Raw genomic sequence first — 18,546 nt, 5'->3', positions numbered from 1 at the left:
CATCGCGTCTTTGGACATGAAAACACTTTGCTCTTGTTCTTCTTTCCCAGCCATTAGACAAGAACTTAGTAGAATTAGTACAACATAATATCGGCAAACACAAATGAGACAGCAGGAAGCATGCTGCGTTCTGAGGGAAGTAGTGACGGAGAGGAGGAGGAAGAGTGAGGCGAAGAAGACCACGCCAGAGGACACCCGCACTGATATGTCTGTATTACCGACCTTTTCTTCTCTGTAAATTTAGAGACTCAGCCCAGATTGCAGCCTGCTGCTTTCAGTCTACATAATGTTAAAAGTCTTAAGTTTGGAAGAAATTGAAATTACAGATTTGTTTTCTAGGATTTTTTGTTTTACTTTGTTTATAATTATTATAATATATTATTTTTCAAACAAACATTGCACACCATTTTATGTCAGTCTTTTATATTTTATATTGGTATTATTATTATTTTTCTTGGGTTGTTAAAGATACGATGATAAGTAAATACACAATTTGCATTATAGTTACATGACCTCTGCATCATTTTTTATGTTTAAGAGTTTTTATCCTTTGCCAACACAGATGATGTTTGAAATCACTGAAAAAAAAAAGTTTGAACCTGAACTAGTTGTGGAAGAATAGAAACTGTTGCTCTTTAAAATATTGCAACCTTATAAACAGTACATCAATACACCACAGTATTTGTGATCATGTTGTTAATAAAAATGTTTATTGACTGCAAGGATTTGGTGAAGTATTGTTCATTTTATTTCCCTTTTTGACCAAGTGCTTCCTGGTTTAAAAAAATACACTGAGTTTTAAATCCATTTAAATAAAACTGTGAACAATGTATTTGTTGTACGAAGTTTTTGTTGAAAGAGGTTAAAAATGTTACGTTCTGGTCTTTAGGTTGTTTAGTTTTCACATGTCTTCTCAGTACTTTCATCTGATGGTCACCTATAAACCCTGTTATCACTTGATTTACAGCTGGATTAAAGCAACTGCTGCTTCACCTGATCTGGTCAGTGCAATGCGCTTTGAAAATGTCATATTCCTCCCTTACAGCATTATATAAACACATACCATCTATTTTTGGTTTCCTTACTTCCATTAATTCTACAGTGCATGGACAATATCTTGTGCCATTTTGGGGTTGCTTGTTCGTAAAAGGTAAATATTTAACCTGGAGGTGTGAACATTGCAGAATGAATTGAGAACACAAATATGGTATGTGTGGTAGTACCTGACAGCGTTTAGCCTTTAAAAACAAACTTTCCTGTGTTTGTTCAGTGTGCTGACTTAAATGCACAGGCGGTTAATCTCGTTTGATATTGTGCTATTGGTTGAGTGGAAAGCTGTGCTTTCCTTTATTGTGGAAAAGTGTGGATCACCATACAAATAATTGTATCTAACAAATGCAGTTTGTTATATAAAATGCTGTCATATCCATCATTTAAAACAGGATATAAGTAAGCATTAAACAAACCTGTCCTGTGACTACAGCAGATGGTGACTTTAAAAGTGGGAAGTCAGTAATTCTCTAAATCCAGACCCTCAAGACTAATAGACCAGTAGTTTCTCTAGGTCTTCATGTTCAATCTTCATTGAACTCTCAGGAAGATTGTTAAATTAGATCTCCTACACAGGTTTAAGCTGTTGATGATTAAGCTGCTTCTCTGTTGACTCAGGGAGATGGATTGGAAGCCCTGCCCTAGAATGTTTTTGAGCTTGTGCATAAATATATGCCCAAAACCTAATTCGTTCAAATTTACTGCACCTAATCAACGAGAACAGTCCTGTGAAAAACCCTCATGATGTGTCTGAAATTAGGACGCAGATATTGTCATGTATCCTCATATAGGAAACGGCTTACAGCTACATAGATCGAGCCATATTGAAGTTATGACTCCCCACCTGACTACTTTCAATTTCCAGAGTTCAAAAAACAAGATATCTGCCATGGTATATTCACCAGGTAATCTATGGTTGGCCAGAAAATCTGATTTTAGAGCAAGACTGCATTCAGATTGGTGAAATCACCGGGTCCTATAGTTAAAAATAGTATGGTCCTAAAATCACTATTGTTTCCAATAGGGTTTTAAGCATTTTGAATGTAAAACATCTTCTATAATTGAATATGGAGCAAATCAAAACTGGATGGATTTTAGTTCTGCTGCACAAGTTCACATTTTTATTTCAAAATACTCATTCATATTTATAAGACCATCTATTTCTTTAGATATTTTTATATAGGTCACCTAATTAAGCAAAGCAAGCTTTTTTCACAAATATATCCATTTTAAGAATTAAAATACAGTAACTTCTGAAGTCTGTTAAATAATTATTGTTATTATTATAGAACAATTGTATAAATCTTCAACACAAAAACTCAAGAATGTACCTTTTTCGTATCCAGTATACTTAATGACTATTCAGAACATGCAAAACACTGAAAAAAGCAGTCAAGTCTTTCATTAAGTCTGACTGGTCATTTATATTATATTGAAATAAAAAGGATGCTAAATAAGAGGAATTGAGCATCAGTCTAAAACAAATATAAGAATTATGCTGTCTAAGGGATGATTGAAAATGATGGTGACAATGTTATTTTAAATATTTTTCACAGCAGCAATGCCACAGATCCAATTCTTTGTAATGAGATTAGTCAGAAGAGCAAAATGAACAGCAAGAGACTTCACTGAAGACAGGGTTCTCCTCATTGTACTGTTGCAATGTCCGGATTGATGTTAGTCTTCTCAGAAAAACTGCTGCGCACTTTGTAAAATGACAACAACAAAAAGTTTCCTTGCATTTCTACTGGTTTGTGGAACTCGGCAAAAAAATGCAGCTAGGAATTGTGGGTATAAGGATTGATGGAACTTGCATTTGCTGTAGTTAGCAGATGGTCTGGTCAGTCTTCTTTGGCCAGTTGGTACTCCCTCTTTATCCTGGCGTAAGGCCCAATGCTGTCATCAAATACAAAGTCCCACAGCACTCTGACCCAGGAGGTGTGCTGAGGCAGTGCGTCATAGTACTCCGCTGCAATCTTCTTCACCTGCCAGAGCCAAAGAAGAGGGAGCAGTGTCAGTCACCAGGACTCTCCGAACCAGCGCCGTGTGCCTCAACTCTGGTACCCAGGGACTGAAGTACAGAAAATGTGTTGGTCTCTTTAAATTATTACCTGCTTTATAGTTTGGTAAATGGATTCAATTATACTTGATTCAATTATCTTAATAGTGCCTCAGGGACTATCCTAAATGCCCTTCAATACCAGAATGACAGAATAATGACTGGACTAGTACACACACATTAACCTTCTGCATGACTCAGTTGTGCAATCTTTAATTTTGAATATTAACAGTGAACAAACCTTATTTCTGGTACTACGAAAAAATGTCTCAAGAGATAAAATGGGAAACTTTTAGATGAAATGGAAATGGGAAATGTAGGTTATTTTTTCTCAGGTGTTTACCAAGGAAGAAACCATCGACATGTACAAGTTTTATAATACACAGAAAAGGCAGACATGTTATAGGTACTAGAGACACCTAAGAAAAAGAAATCTCCAGGTCCTGATGGTATTTGATTAATTGGATTGAATTGAGATACTGTATTATTCACAGTCAGCAAAAGTCTTTCACAAGTCACACAACCCGGGCAATGACTGGAAAACTGACTGTTTCGCCCATCCGTCAAAAAGGGTGACCAAGTAATTATAAACCCATAAATTTTACTTTTATTACATGTAAGATTAAGGAAACATTAATTGAAACTAAACTAGAGGATCATTAGTATGTCAAAAAGATTCTAAGGAAAGACTACATTTTTTTTTAGGAAAAAGCTTTTTTAGGTTTAGGAAAAGCAGGCCCTGTTAAAGTACATCAGGCTGTGGATACAAAGCATTTTTAATTGTTAATTTAATACTCTGAAATCTTTCAATAAAGTTCCTTGTAAAAGATTAATTCTTAAATTACAAGAAGCATTAAAAAATACATGTATTTGGATTAAGAACTAGTTAATGACAGAAAACAGAGAGTACAATAAAGTATGGATATTTAAATTTGGGTAATGAAATCAATGCAGAAGCATTGGGATCTATACAAGGACGATACAGCTCTTTCTGGAAAACATCTGGCAGAAGAGTTTTACATGCAAGCAGCAAAAATATAAAGAAAAATAAAAAATGAGAAGAAGCTACTTATGAGCCTTAGGTGTTTATACAGACACACCATTTTCATTCACTAAATAATGTGGGACAGCAAAGCAAACAATGGTAGAATACATAGTAAAAAGCAACCAGTTATGTTCCTAGGCTCAAAGGTAGAATTGAGAAGATTATGAGGGAACCTGAGTCAAGTAAGCAAAAACATCACATGACCAAGTCAAACGAACCTCTTCAGAACCATAATAAAAGACAAATCAGAGGGCACAAGGACTAGAGAAGACTAAAGTGCCGAAAGGGAGGTGTATTTGAAACTGGTAACAGGAGGTAATTTGTTACACAAAGAATTGTGGGTGGTGGGAGTCTGGAACACGCTTATTAGCTACTTTCAAGAAGTGTCTAGTTGAAATCTTTGGATCAGCTAGCTTTTAAAATCGAATAACATTTAAATGAACAAATGTAAGTGTCACATTTGAAAAAGTTATTTTGTTTTTAAAGAATGGATTCGTTGTTTTTATTTTCTGGCCCTAAGAAAAGAGTGCCACCTGCTGGATTCACTGCAATAATTAATAACTGGTGCTGCATCAAACTTCACCTCGCAACCAATTCACCGCAAAATAAGTGGCAAAGTAGTCCCAATCACAACAGCAGTCCTGGCTGCAGAGATCTTATTTTTAACACAGAGACTTCTTTTCACTCTCCTCATTTTAAGCCAAAACTTGAGCACAGATTCAGTTATAAAGTTCAGTCTTGGTATTTTCCACGATACATAGCACAGTTTTTAATGGTACATGGGTCTTCTCTGTGTGTGCTGCGTGTGCTGTTAATGAGACAGAAGTGTGGGAGACACCTTGTAATATCAATGCAAAGCCATCATTTTTTAAAGTAGTTTTCAACTGCAACCCTGCTGATTGTGAAGTAGGCTGATTATAACTTCTTGCTTTCAGTCTGTACCTGAATAGTACTTGCAAAAGCACAAATCCATTGAGCTCACACAGGGTGAACTTAAAGGTCCATAATTATGTGTTGATTTCAGCCTCTCACCCTGATAGGTTACATATTAAACACCTGACTGTAGGCAATAAGGGACTCATTACCCTGTGACTGAGGCAGTATTTGTGTGTGTCAGAAAAGAACGATTCAACTTCACTTATAATTCTTTAAAGATCCAAGGTCCAAAATTCAGTTTTAATAGAATAAAATACCTCATGAACCTTGTATTAACTTTTCTTATCTAAAAAAAAGAGGAAAGGCAATTTCTAATTCAAGTGTAGAGTTTCACTCAGAAACGCCCAGTCATGATAGAATGCACATTATGAAAACAAAACCTTCTGCTACATTACAACAGAGTTTAAATTCCCCTTTCAAAGAATTATTTAAATGATCCTTGCATGATTATTTTATAATGGAAAAACATTAAATTTCATCTACTTATTGATGAGTTTTTCAGGAATTTGCACTCTTCTCTGTTGCACAAATTCCTCTAAACTCCTCTTCTCCACGCGTAGAGAGAAGTAAACAAACTTCTCTTTGCTTTTAGGGCCAAGTCAGAAAGGACTAAAGGTGCACCATTCCAGAGATCAGTGTTTTAAGACATGAGTTGGGATAGTGGGTTATAACACAAGATCAGGTAAGTTACTGTATACCTCGGTAATGCAAAAAACTACTTTGATATACTGTACAGTAATTCTGGTATGAGTACTTAAAGATAGCACAAGAGATACTGCTTATGGCATATGCCATTTTCTCCAGGTTTGGTATTTGCCTATACTGGTGTGTTATCAGATGAAAAGGCTTGAAAACCACTGGTTTAAGAGTACATCAAAGACTACAGACCTAACCTCAAAGAAAAAGCTGTCTTTTTCACAAACTCATGACTCACCATGAAATCTGTTTAACTGCAAAGGGATAAGAGGCAATTCTTCCATATCAGGTTTCCCACTGGTGAATCGTATCAGTTACAATATATCAGCTATTTTCAGTTCCACAGGTAAACTGTGATAGGAGGTCCAACTGAAATTGCAGAAACATTGCTTTCCAAGTGTAAAATGAGAGTGTTACTGTGGTATTCCCTCGCCAGCACTCTTGAAAGTCCTCAAACCCACTGCATCAGAAAGATGGCCTTTTGTTCTGGTGAGCATGTCTGTGACCAAGGTAGATACAGTAATGTAAGGTAGAGCTTGAGAGATTGCAGTATGAATCTGGGGCACAACCACAGACCACAGATGCTGTATAACCTGAATAATATACAGAATATATATGAAGACAGAGTGTCATGATCCACTCAGCTTCTTATTCTAACATCTATGTCCATTGAAATATTAAGTGCTTAGCTTTGAATGACAATTTAAACTGGCTTAATGAGGGCTTTGTTGCTTAGCACAAATTACAGCAACCCCCCATTAAATAAGCGATCATTCAGTTACTTTCTGAAGCAGGTATGGAAAAGCTAGAGGAATCAGGACTGTGACAACTGGGCCCTAATTCTAACCTTGGCTCAATCCAAAAAACACACTGCCTCAGAACAATCACACCCAAGTTCTGTTTCAGTTCCTTGCACTCCAGCCGATCAGCCGCTCCCTGATATCTTATATGATAAATCGTTTCCACCAACGTCCAAGTGAAAAGCATACAGACTGTTACAGCAACTATATTGTGTCTTTGGCAATGTACATGTGAATTACATATAAGAAAGTGTAAAGCCTCAATATTAAAATAAGTAAATGTGTAAGTATAAAGTGAGCCAAAATAAAATAAAAACTCTAAGTTGTGTTTCTATTCTCTTAACTATAACGTTAGGGACTATCTTCCTGTGCAAAAGGTTACCGGACAAAATAACACAAGTGCAGGGTACATATACATAACATTTTGAAGCTTTTGTAACAGTGACAGAGCCCACATGATGAAGCCTGTACTGTTTAATGGATTGCCTAACAGGTTTCTCCAGTCGCATTCAAAGAGACCGTTCTTCTAACACAACAATGGGAGCAAGATGTTTCTGAGCGTGCAATGATAAAATAAAAGTTGAGCCAAGAAACGTTAAGAATAAACAAAAAATAATTTCATGGGCATCAGACTTGATTGTTTCGGATATAATGTTATGTGTATCAAGAAGCAAGCAGCTATATCACCCTGCAACTTACAGCTGGAAAACCACTGAAGATAAGCAGGTGTGAACCTGGTCACTACCTGGATGGGAGACCTCCTGGGAAAGCTAAGGTTGCTCCTGGAAGAGGTGTTAGGGGGACCAGTAGGGGGTCCTCACCCTGTGGTCTGTGAGCCAGTGTAGTGATGGAGATGCTATACAGCAAAAAGGTGCCATCCATCGGATGAGGCAAAAAACCAAGGTCTTGACTCTCCATGGTCATTAAAAATCTAAAAGAGGTAGGACCAAATTTATCAAAAGGGCCCTGGCCTTTATCAATCATGGCCACCTTATAATCCCCATCTCTGAAAGGGCTTCATTACTCTGCTCTCCTCCCCACCAGTAGCCAATGTGTGGTGAGCATACTGGAGCACACTGGCTGCCAACGCATCATCCAGGTTGGGCCTGCACACTGGTGGAGGGGAGTCCCCATTACCTGTCATATAAGTGTACTAATAACCATAATAATAAATTTGTTATTATTGATAACAATAAATCATAATAATCATAATAATTAGTAATAAAAAGGCAAAAATATAAATGGGATTTAATAATGGAAAGAATTTTACCAATGGCAACTTGCTGCCAGGGATGCTGGGGAAGTCGTGGTGCTCCATGTGGTATCCCACATTGAAGGTGATGAAGTTGAGGGGGCCGTAGTAGGAGTATGTTTCGTGCCCCTTGAGGAACATGTAGTGCTCTGCAATAAAGTGCCCTGAGATGGGGTGCAGGCCCATACACAGTATGGACCCAGCCAGTAGGTACACCACCGGCTTCAGGCCCCACAGGTAGTAGATGACAAAGTCAGCAGACAACTGGACCATAGCGTTGGCCACTTCCATCTGGGTGACAGGCTTCGGATTGACACAGAGCGGGCGCAGGGCGTAGAAGAAAGGCTGTAAGAAGAGCCACACGACCTTGCGAAGCGGCGTGCAGAAGAACCAACCCTCCAGATTGGTAGGCACGTCAACGTCCAGCCCATCCCCCCCCAAGTACCGGTGGTGGTCGATGTGGTACTTCTTGAAGGAGGCCGAGTACGGCATGCCGACAGGCAGGTTGGCAAACATTGCGAACCAGCGGTTCCACTTGGCCTGCTTGTTGCCGAAGGCCACGTTGTGGGAGATGTCATGGATGGCCAGGGTCAGGGAGTGGTTGATGCAGCCCCCAAACGCGTAGGCGCAGAACAGGACCCACTTCCAGGAGAGCCCACGCACCAGGTAACACGCCAGCAGCTGCACGATGACCATCCCTGAAACGATCCACTTCAACAGGGGGTCGGGGCCCATCAGGGACTTGATCTCGGGGTACTTAGCTGGGGAAACAAAGGTGCAAACTATTTAATATGTTCCTCCACTTTTTTTGGTAATATGGTTCCTTCCATATTCCATACAGTTTGGCAGATTAAAAAATTGAATTGCAGGTCAGGCTGGCCATTGTAGGTGTGCATCTGCAATCAAGCATACTTCTTACAGATTACTATATATTAACAATATTGGTCCTGGTCAATGATGTTGCCATTATTACAACTCGGGTACTTCCTCTGCATCATAACCTATATACTAATATTCACAGTCTTTTTCGCTCTGCTGTGACTGTGTAATAACCTCCACTGATAAATGGGGTAAGAGATTTTTCTATTCTAAACGCATAATCTTTAATTTGCCCTTTCATTAAAATAATTAAGGGATCTACTTTAATAGGGTTCTTGACAGTGTATTGTGTTAAATGGCCGAGGGGATCAACAAACAAACATTACTGTGAATGGCAGTATTATGGCTGTAACTCAGCAATTATGTTAACTGAAGCAAAGCTTAATGTTCCCCCTCCTGGGGTGGAACCAGTCTCTACAATCGTCCTTTAAATGGAGAACACATTGTTTAGCCGTTTGAAAGAACGGAAGGTGTTGGGCGAAGGAACAACCGGGGGAATTCTTGTACAACGCTGACACATCAAAAGTCGCAACAAAACAGCCTTGTGATTTACAGCACTAACACATAAAACACACCAAAAACGGTTATTTTCACCTCTGACTCTGGAAATGTGCTGTGTATCTATTACTTAAGAAAGTAGTGCGGCACGAAAACAGCCTCTCACATCACAACACAACGTTCACCGCTCAAGGCTCATGTAAACTGATATGCACAAAATATATGAAAAATATAGGGCAAATTAAAGTTGTTTTTAATTGCTCCAGACAGTCCCTGTTACACGCATAATTCAGTCAATCACTTTCAGCACAAATCCATATCTAATGAGTCATACATTGTATCACTTCATTATTATTGCTAGCTTGGATAACGAACAGCTTCGGCCACATTTAATTCACATGGTGTGCATAGTCCGTATTTCCCTACTTCATTTGTATGTTTTAAGATGCAACATGCAGGTCCCTCTGATGAAATATGAAACACAGCCTTCAGAGCTCACATTATCTGAACGGCTTTTTAATGTAAAACAAACACAGGGCCCCATTAACGAAACGTAAATACTGTGAAGACTAGTGTCTTGGTCATCGTTAATTAAAAATTTCAGTAACATGATAAATGATAATAAATGGTGTGCACACCGTAACCAACCCCAAGTTGCAACACAATCAACATGGATGGTATGGAAGCCTGCAAAAATGACTTAAGAAATGTTACATAATTTTCCATACGAATACCTATCAGTACTGTATAGTGCATTGGATAATTAAAACCTACCGTCTTACAAATTAACTTATTCGGGTGGCTTACATGAATTCCAACAGAAAACAATATCATATCATTTGTTTTGTAATGTACGACCAAAAACAGTATAATATCACGAATTGCTACATCAGCAACAGTTGTCATTTTTTATAATAGAATAACAACATAATACTTCAATATTAGCCTGAACAGCAAAAGCCATTAATTCATCACTGTTATTTCTCGTGATCCTCTTAAAACTCGTTAGAATTGCTACCCCTTACAGAGGGCAATAATATTTGGTCTCTAATTCAGTTCAAGTGGAGTTTAGCTCCGCTTTTTAAAAAATATTTTCGACTCTCACGTACATATACAGTACACCGGCGTACAAATGACCAATCAAAGCTACGAAAACTAAGAGCTATGTGTATGACGGTTATTAATTAAAAATATGTATTAATATTTATTCCACATAAAACTAACATACTGCATTCGCCATTAAAAACTCGTTTGAAACACCAAACGGCCTTCTATCCTTCGTAGCCGTTGTTACGTGCACATGAATTACTAAATGAAACAATTAGGTGAGGGATGGATGCTTCTTTTTGCGTGTACGTATTCACCCACACTTAAAATAACTTTCAGAGGGCTGTTCTAGATGGAAAATGCACGATCGGTGCAAACGTCCCGGAGGCAACGTTTCAAAAAGGTTGGGAAGCATAGGAGTAATAGCATATACTGTACACGCCAAGTCGAGCGATTCAAGCACGGTCTCTGACAGCGCAAGCGCATACGTGCCAGACATACTGTGATGGGATTAGAAACCCTGTGTGTGTGGAGACGGACGATGTTCTAATGTCGATATGTACAATCCTACGGTATTAGCTCTTCTTTTAATTTTCCCAGGTTATTCAGCGCAATCCTATTCTGGCTCCTTTCATTATATTATTCCATAGGAAAAACCTCTATTGCGGCGACTGCATGCCATTGAGTAAACATCAGAAGTCTGCAAGCCCGCTGCATGTGAATTTGGGTCATGCAAATCTATTCCAAGTCATCCATTCACAACTGCTCACTAAAACTTTCCACTTGCAGACGTTCCCTTTGTACACCGTCGCTGTAACAACACGATAGGGTACAAAAGATGGAGAAATTTAATATGCCGCAAAACACAAACGATTCGGTCCAAGCTCTATGTATCTTGGTAAGGTTTTGTAGATGGCCTGTTTGAAAATGTTTTTCATTTATAGAGCAAAAAATAATACGCTATAAAGCCCTGTCTTTTTGTGGTTAATTGGTGTGTGTGGTTGCAGTATGCAGGACGAGCTACAAAATGTCGTCAGCTAATTTGCATGGAATTTGAAAGCTGTCACTTCTGTATAAGGATGTCGAAACCTAAATCGTCCATTATATACATTATAGACAGAATGTCATACCTGGAATTTCACGGAAGATTATACTTATTCAGGTATTAAGGATTGTATTTAGGATTTTGTGATGTGCATATATGTATGAAAAATAATTACACATAGTGTTCATTTGTTTATCTTACAAATGCACGTGCAAACTAAAGAATTAGGCTGATGGTTGTCCATTGTGCACGCACCATTGTGTGTTGTTGGGTAGGTAACAACACAGTAACACAAACACTGTAGTGTTCTGGCAACTGAGGCACAACAGATGTTTAAAGCACTATGGCATGGTGTTTGTTTACAGAAGGGTTCACAGCACAACCTTCTCTGACTTGGGCAAACAATTTAATGAATTTAAAAAAAGTAAGAGGAGTGAATCTGGAATCCCAATTTATATCCAGCACCTTATAGACACAACTGCAAATCTAACCTTCCTCTTATTCTCTTATCAACATATGAATAATCTTGTATATTCTAATAAAGCTCTTGGTTAATCCTATGAAGTCCTTAGATGTTCTGGGGCGTTTAAGGTATGTTTTGTTTCTGTCCAAGATGCTGCATGGTGGAAACTAGTTTAGGTGCTATTTTATTAAGTTAAAGATTAAAATATAGCACATTGTAATGAAATTGATATGCTTAGAGTCCATAATCACATGGTAAAACCAGGAACACTACTGGTATAAAACAGCATGATTGTGGCAATTGTTTTGTATATTGATAATGTTGTCTTGTACACACAAGGAATAAAGTATTGTGTAAAATGTTTCAGTTTTGTCAGAAATGTTGAGTATCACTGGTATTTGAAATAGCTGTTGCTGTAAACTTCCATGACTGTAATTTAGCCAAAAGGTGATCCTGGCCAAGATTAATCAGTAACCAGGCATTATAAATGGGACCATCAAGCTCCACTTTGTGTGAGACCATTTAATCTGCTTTAAATGCAAATGGAGTTTTGCAGTTACATTGCTAAAAACTTCCCCTGGAAATAATATTTTATAAAAAACTGAACCTCAGTCCTAGTTTAGTAAAATGCCAAACCATATATGCTCACAAATACGTTGAATTGTAGGCGATATACTTGCATGATTCGCTGTAATACTCTGTCTTAAACTAGCACCCTAATGCAGACTCTAATGTGTGACCCTTAATTTTCACAACAGCAAATGAAGATTTAAAAGCAAACCAGCCAATGAAAGCAGCTGTTCAAATTATTAATCCTTAGCCTCACGTTGTTATTTTTCCTCACCTGTGTCTCTACTGCAGCACTTGGGGATTGGTAGCTGGGTTTTTTAAGTTATTTTTCTCACTGCAACAAGTGTGAAGGTAATCTCATTCCATGTAAAAACAAGCAGTATAGCTGAAATATGAAGCTGTCATGCAATCTCAGAACATAAAATTGCTTGTGTTTATATACATACTAGTTTATTATTAAAAACGTTCAGATTCTATTTCAGCTTTCCTGTGTTATTCACATACGATGTTAAGAAGACAAACCTAAAGATGGTTCACCAAATCTCTCATATAGCTCTTTTCATCTTCCATCTCAAGAAACTCGATGCCTTTTCAAATTTTCAACAAAGAGTAATTATATTAAAGAAGGGACAACATAAGAATCAAATTAATAATCCAGAAGAACTTTGTACAATTTAAGACTACAAAGCAACTTCTTCCTCTGTCTTCTTATAAGATGTGTTTTCTTACAATGAATGGAAGGGCACTATGTCCATGACTGATTAGCACATTGTTAATGATGGGAGTCTGCCTATTAATATGTGAAAGTTCATAAATACATTCTTCAAAGACCACAATAACCATCCTGATTCATGCCAACTCTAAAGAGAAAGAAAAATGAACACATTTAATGAGACTGGGTTAAGTGGAATATCTTTGGTAGGAAATATTGCATCATAAGCTTCAAGACAGTGAGTTATTTCACACAATACTAAAACCTTATCAAAGTCTTTTAATGTCAGTGGGAGTTGTAATGTACAGTATATGACTGTGTGAGTTATAACATCCATCGATCATTAGAAAGCCAGTTACACACTTATTATGAGCACTAAAACTGATAATTAAGAGACTCCACATAAGCTAGATGGCATGTTTTTTGAAAGCAGGATACCAGAGCACATGAAGAAAACCCAAGCAGACTTGAGGGGAACATGCAAACTCCTAACCAATGGTTCTCCAGTCTAAAATTATACCCAGGACACAAGAACTGTGTGGCAGCAATGCTTAATGCCACTTCATGATATTAATCAAAATAACATGTAAGAAATAACAAACACATTCCGTTTTTCTCACTTTTTTAAACATGCGACTGAATTTTATTAAGTCTCTCAATTGAACAATTAAAAATCTTCATCACAAGACAAATAACGTCATTCAACCTACAGAGAACATACTGTACTAATGCAATTTATTAGAGTCACATCAGACTTGAAGAATAAACATGCCGAATTTTGCAAAAGCCATATTTACTTGAGAAAATCTGCCATTGTCCTATTAACTCAGTAAAAGCATCATACTTTTATCTTGATAGTTCTGGAAGGTGTAATGGTTAAGATGGCCATTTCACATGGTCCTCTGCATTAAAATGATATTCTTCATGCCTTTTAAAAAAAGCAACAGAACTCAGTGTGTTTTTTTTTTAATTAATGCACTTGGCATCCTTCAGTAGATTGCAATGATTGGCTCTACAGGTCTTGCTTTTTTTAAAGGTTTCATTACATTAAGATGTCACCGAGGAAATATATTGTCTAATGTTTACATATTCAGTCACAAGGCCAGCTGCAAGTTATGAAGCTAATCTTTTCAATAATGCCCTGCCAAGCTCATACCTTGGTAGCACAATAGGTGCTGCCATTTATCTTTGCATGTGAGCACAGCCTAGACAGTCCAAATTAGCCTCCATTCATTTTGCTGAAACATAAGAAGCAGACATGGTCGTGCCTTAATGAAACCGTGAATGTTGGATTAGATGTCAGACCCCATCCAAAAACCATACATCTCGAAAACAACAACAGCTGGTGCCAGAGAAAAAACAACTAACCCCGTTTTCCAAGACTTAGTCATAGAAAGGCCGATGATGCTGTACTAAACATTTTTTTATTTCAAGGTAAGTCCAGCACTCAGATGGAATGTAGCCTGGTCTTTTCAATTAATAATAAGAACTTGGTTTTGAGTGGCTGGGGCTCAGTGGCTTATCCTTACACACATCGGTTTTTGATATGAAGTATAGTCGAAGTGCCACTTATCAAATTGCACTGTAAACTCCACACTGAAAGGTTGTGAAATGCATTGATTTCAAGACATTAAAATGTTTTCATAATGAGGCACTTAATGGATAGACTTATAACTTCAATGTCATGTGTATGCAACCCACTCATCAGGTAACACAATAGGTAGATTCCTAGATGTAACATTCCAGCTATATATTTATCATATACTGTAGCAAAACATCTGTTTTAATTATCTGATTACTGAACAGCAGAGGATTTGGATTCAGATGTGTTCCTTAAAAACTGTTACAAAAAAAAGCATTCCTGTTCTGGAAAAATACAAAGAAGTTTAACCAAGTACATTTTGGTCTGATAGGATACAAAAAAAAAACAGTCTGTTTAGACTTGAACAAACACAACGGTGAGGGGACCTGATTAAATTGTGCAAAATCTTCAAAGGCATTGACAAAGTCAACCCAATGGACGTCTTCAGAACCAACAGTGAAATACAAACCCATAACTGCTAAGGTCTAATGCTTCTCAAAGTGAGATTTAAAGCCCCATGGAGTGTGATCTTAGAACTTTTTCACTTTCTGGGAACGACAGGATTCCCCTGCTGACTTTGAACATTCTGAAAGAGAGCTGCAGACATGAGTGCAATGTGCCATATTGATGGAGTGTGAGATTACATCCAAATGAATGTCTCTCATGCTTGATGTGTCCTCTGAAATTTACAACAAGAGCATTTAAAACTAAGAACAGGGGGTATTTCTTTTGCACAAAGGGTTGTAGGAGTCTGGTACAAACTACTCAGCTGTGTTGTAGATGATTTTGATAGGGCCAGCAGCCATATCACTCTGCAACTCACAACTGGCAACCCACTGAAGCTAAGCAGGTGTGAGCCTGGTCAGTACCCAGGCCTCCTGGGAAAAACTTAGCTTTCTGCTGGAAGAGGTGTTAGTGAGGCCAGCAGGGGGCGCTCACCCAGCGGTCCATGTGGGTCCTAATACCCCAGTATAGTGACGGGGACACTGTACTGTAAACAGGTGTCGTCCTTCGGATGAGATGTAAAATCGAGGTCCTGACTCTCTGTGGTCATTAAAAATCCCAGGGTGTTTCTTGTAAAGAGTAGGGGTGTAACCCTGGCGTCCTGGCCAAATTTCCCATTGGCATTTACCAATCATGGCCTCCTAATAATCCCCATATATCAATTGGCTTCATTACTCTGCTCTCCTCCTCACTAATAGCTGGTGTCTGGTGAGCGTTCTGGCGCATTATGGCTGCCGTCGCATCATCCAGGTGGATGCTGCACATCGGTGGTGGTGGAGGGGAGTCCCCATTACCTGTAAAGCGTTTTGAATGGAGTGTCCAGAAAAGCGCTATATAAGTGTAAGCTATTATTATTATTATTATTATTATTATTATTATTATTATTACAGTACATCCAAGTAACTCTAGAAGCTTACTTAGAGCTGCTCAACACAGGAGCAACACAGGAACAGTCTTAAATGTGCTCAAAAGTGTCACAGGAACTTATCCCTAATGGTGTGACCTACAGTGACATTATGTTATAAACACTAAATAAACTCAGCATGCAAACCTGTATCAATACTCTGAAATCAAAGCAGGTAACTGGTAAATAATAAGCAACTTGACATAAATATGGGACCATGTTTTAACCAATGTTGACTACATTTAATTAAAATTCTGCAAGCCTTTACTTTCTGATATGGTGCATTGACCTTACATCAGGACAACTGGACTTTAAAACATTACAATACAGATATGAATATGTTTTCAAATGCATGTGAGAATATTAAGTTCTCTGTGGCTAAGGATCTGCGCCTGTGGCTGGAAGGTTGCCGGTTCAAATCCCGCAGCCGGCAGAGGAATCCTGCTCCATTGGGCCCCTGAGCAAGGCCCTTAACCCCAACTGCTCCAGGGGCACCGTACAATGGCTGACCCTGCGCTCTCTCCCTGCCTGTGTGTCTGGAGAGCAAGCTGGGGTTTACGAAAAGACAATTCCTAATGCAAGAAATCGTAAAGGGTTAATAAAGTGGTTATAATTATTATTAACAGAAAGCGAATGAATCACCACACTGGTATACACTAGTCTTGACCATCGACCCTGGTCCAGGGAAACACTTTTGCCTTCTGTTTATTGGCCGATTTCAATTTTCTATTTGAGGCGTCAAAAATGTTGTTAGCTCTGAAAAAAAAAATCGAAGGTGATTTGTCACTGGCTTCAGCCTTTTAAGTCTTGAGTTTCAGCACCTGACATTCAGGTAATTTTTAATGTGTTTGATCCACTCTCGATTTTACCCTTAATCCTATATTTATCACCGATCAGGAGTTATTTAGACAGTCGCAAATTCATCATTTTTGTTTAGGAGTGAAAGCATAGAGGTCTGTGAACTTTAGTTGTTGGAACAATCTGCTTGCGGCAGAGCACTTCTGAAACCAAGGGCTGAGTGAAGAAGCCGGTAAACAAAGGTTTTAAAGACCACGGAGATTGCATTAAAGGCGTCACTAAGTATCAGTAACAACCGGCTCAGCTGGAATGAACACCAGCAGACACGGGTCTCCCATCGTCCAGGACCAGGACTGGACACTACTCCTGGTCCTACTCCTACTCCTCAACCTACTGGTTGACAACTTCACAAAGCTGTGTTGCAGCCCCTCGCTCCAAACCGCCCGACTTGGACAAATAACGCGCAACACATTTAAAGGGGATCAATCATATCTTACCATAATATAATGAATACGCCTTTGTATCACAAATGAAGAAAAAAAACAGCCCTTTCCATGTTTACACACACATTTGAATGAAACCAGGAAATATTCCTATTAATCACTCGATTAATAGATTTCCCGTATTTAAAACGCTGAACCTTGTGTCGTCCGAATCAGTCTACAGAACCATTCTGTAACTGTAAAGCACAATTACCCCCAAACATATTACCCCTGACATTTATAACCACTAGTAAAAACATCCAGATAAATGTAAAAAAAGGGGGGTTGGTGTTGAATTACATCTTATAATAAAGTTCCTCACCGTGTCATTTTGAAATTACTTTTTACACGTAGTTTAAAAAAACAAGTAGTTACATTCTCGTTTAAACGACAATTCTTTAACATTTCCTACCACTACAAAATAAAACGGACGCAATACCCTTCCGTTGTCATTTTAACTTTACGGGTCTTCTTATTCGTTGTCTGAATAGCAAATCCTTGTCGCACTGAACTTCAGGAAAGAAATCTGTAAGACACCCACCCGAGATGAGAAAGGTATTTGTATAACGTACCTAAAATCTCCCTTCTTCTCGAGGTGTGCGGTTGGTCTGTGTAGACCCATTCAAAGTCCTCTCTCCCGGTTTTACTCCCCATAGCCACTTCTGCTCGCTTTTCACAGTGTACACCTGCTCCCCGCACACACTACTGCACAGGTACAACTTCTGCCCAAGGTGGAAGATGTGAGGGAAGGCTCCTCCCTCCAGGAGTCATAGCACAATACCAATTGTGTGAACTCACCTCGCTGGTCATTTCGCGCTCCCCGTTACACATCCATTTTGGTCGGTGAAATTGATCTCCTCGATCACCCCCACCCAAGACATTTCAAATAACAAAACAAAACAAAACAAAACAAAACAAACAAACGCTCGGTACAGGTATGAAAATGACCTCCTATGCTCAGATGCAAAACAAAACATCTTGTCCCAGCGCTGGTAGAACTATTTCCAAATGAAATCGAATAAATGCCGGTACCGGTAGTTCGGAATTGAAAAAATAATTTTAAAAGTTGTGGCATTTTTAACATGTTTCAACGGGGGGTTGCAAGAAAGCCAGATAGTAATTGTAGACCTGTACATCACTTCTGAAAAGTCTTTAAAGTAACACCAAAATAGATTTCCCTTACAAAAGCGCTACTAGCTCTTTAATAATATAACATAATTTCTA

At 38.4% G+C, this 18,546-nt stretch overlaps 2 protein-coding genes across 19 annotated transcripts in view; one reads left to right on the top strand and one right to left on the bottom strand.

The window, feature by feature from the left end:
- evla (Enah/Vasp-like a) overlaps positions 1–830 on the top strand; it is an 88,980-nt gene extending 88,150 nt beyond the window's left edge. For 16 of the 18 annotated variants that reach the window (XM_088648167.1, XM_088648170.1, XM_088648162.1 and 13 more), the window contains one exon: positions 51–722. In XM_088648167.1, coding sequence (XP_088504293.1) covers positions 51–88 — 38 coding nt within the window. In that variant the 3' untranslated portion in view covers positions 89–722. Of the gene's footprint in view, positions 1–50 lie in introns of all 18 variants that reach the window. The other 2 variants (XM_088648178.1, XM_088648173.1) reach the window with 1 other exon arrangement.
- Positions 682–18,054, bottom strand: degs2 (delta(4)-desaturase, sphingolipid 2). The gene is made up of 3 exons (XM_088648181.1): positions 17,895–18,054; positions 7,857–8,599; positions 682–3,035 (listed from the first exon to the last, which is right to left on the bottom strand). Exons 1-3 carry the CDS (start codon positions 17,974–17,976, stop codon positions 2,892–2,894), a joined length of 969 nt encoding a protein of 322 aa, XP_088504307.1. The 5' UTR covers positions 17,977–18,054; the 3' UTR covers positions 682–2,891.
- Positions 18,055–18,546: the final 492 nt, after the last annotated feature.

Source organism: Lepisosteus platostomus, chromosome 10 (assembly GCF_059453375.1).
Source record: "Lepisosteus platostomus isolate fLepPlt1 chromosome 10, fLepPlt1.hap1, whole genome shotgun sequence".
In the NCBI taxonomy this organism is placed as follows: Eukaryota; Metazoa; Chordata; class Actinopteri; order Semionotiformes; family Lepisosteidae; genus Lepisosteus; species Lepisosteus platostomus.
The sequence above is the reverse complement of the archived record's forward strand: the minus strand, read 5'-3'. Positions and strand labels throughout refer to the sequence as shown.

What these genes read in the sequence shown, in the direction of transcription:
- degs2 (XM_088648181.1), bottom strand. Translation starts at nt 17,976, where the DNA reads ATGGGGAGTAAAACCGGGAGAGAGGACTTTGAATGGGTCTACACAGAC. An exon ending in GAGAAGAAGGGAGATTTTAG is followed by an intron (nt 8,600 to 17,894) that starts GTACGTTATACA and finishes TTGTTTCCCCAG; the next exon opens with CTAAGTACCCCGAGATCAAG. An exon ending in CTGGCAGCAAGTTGCCATTG is followed by an intron (nt 3,036 to 7,856) that starts GTAAAATTCTTT and finishes TGGCTCTGGCAG; the next exon opens with GTGAAGAAGATTGCAGCGGA.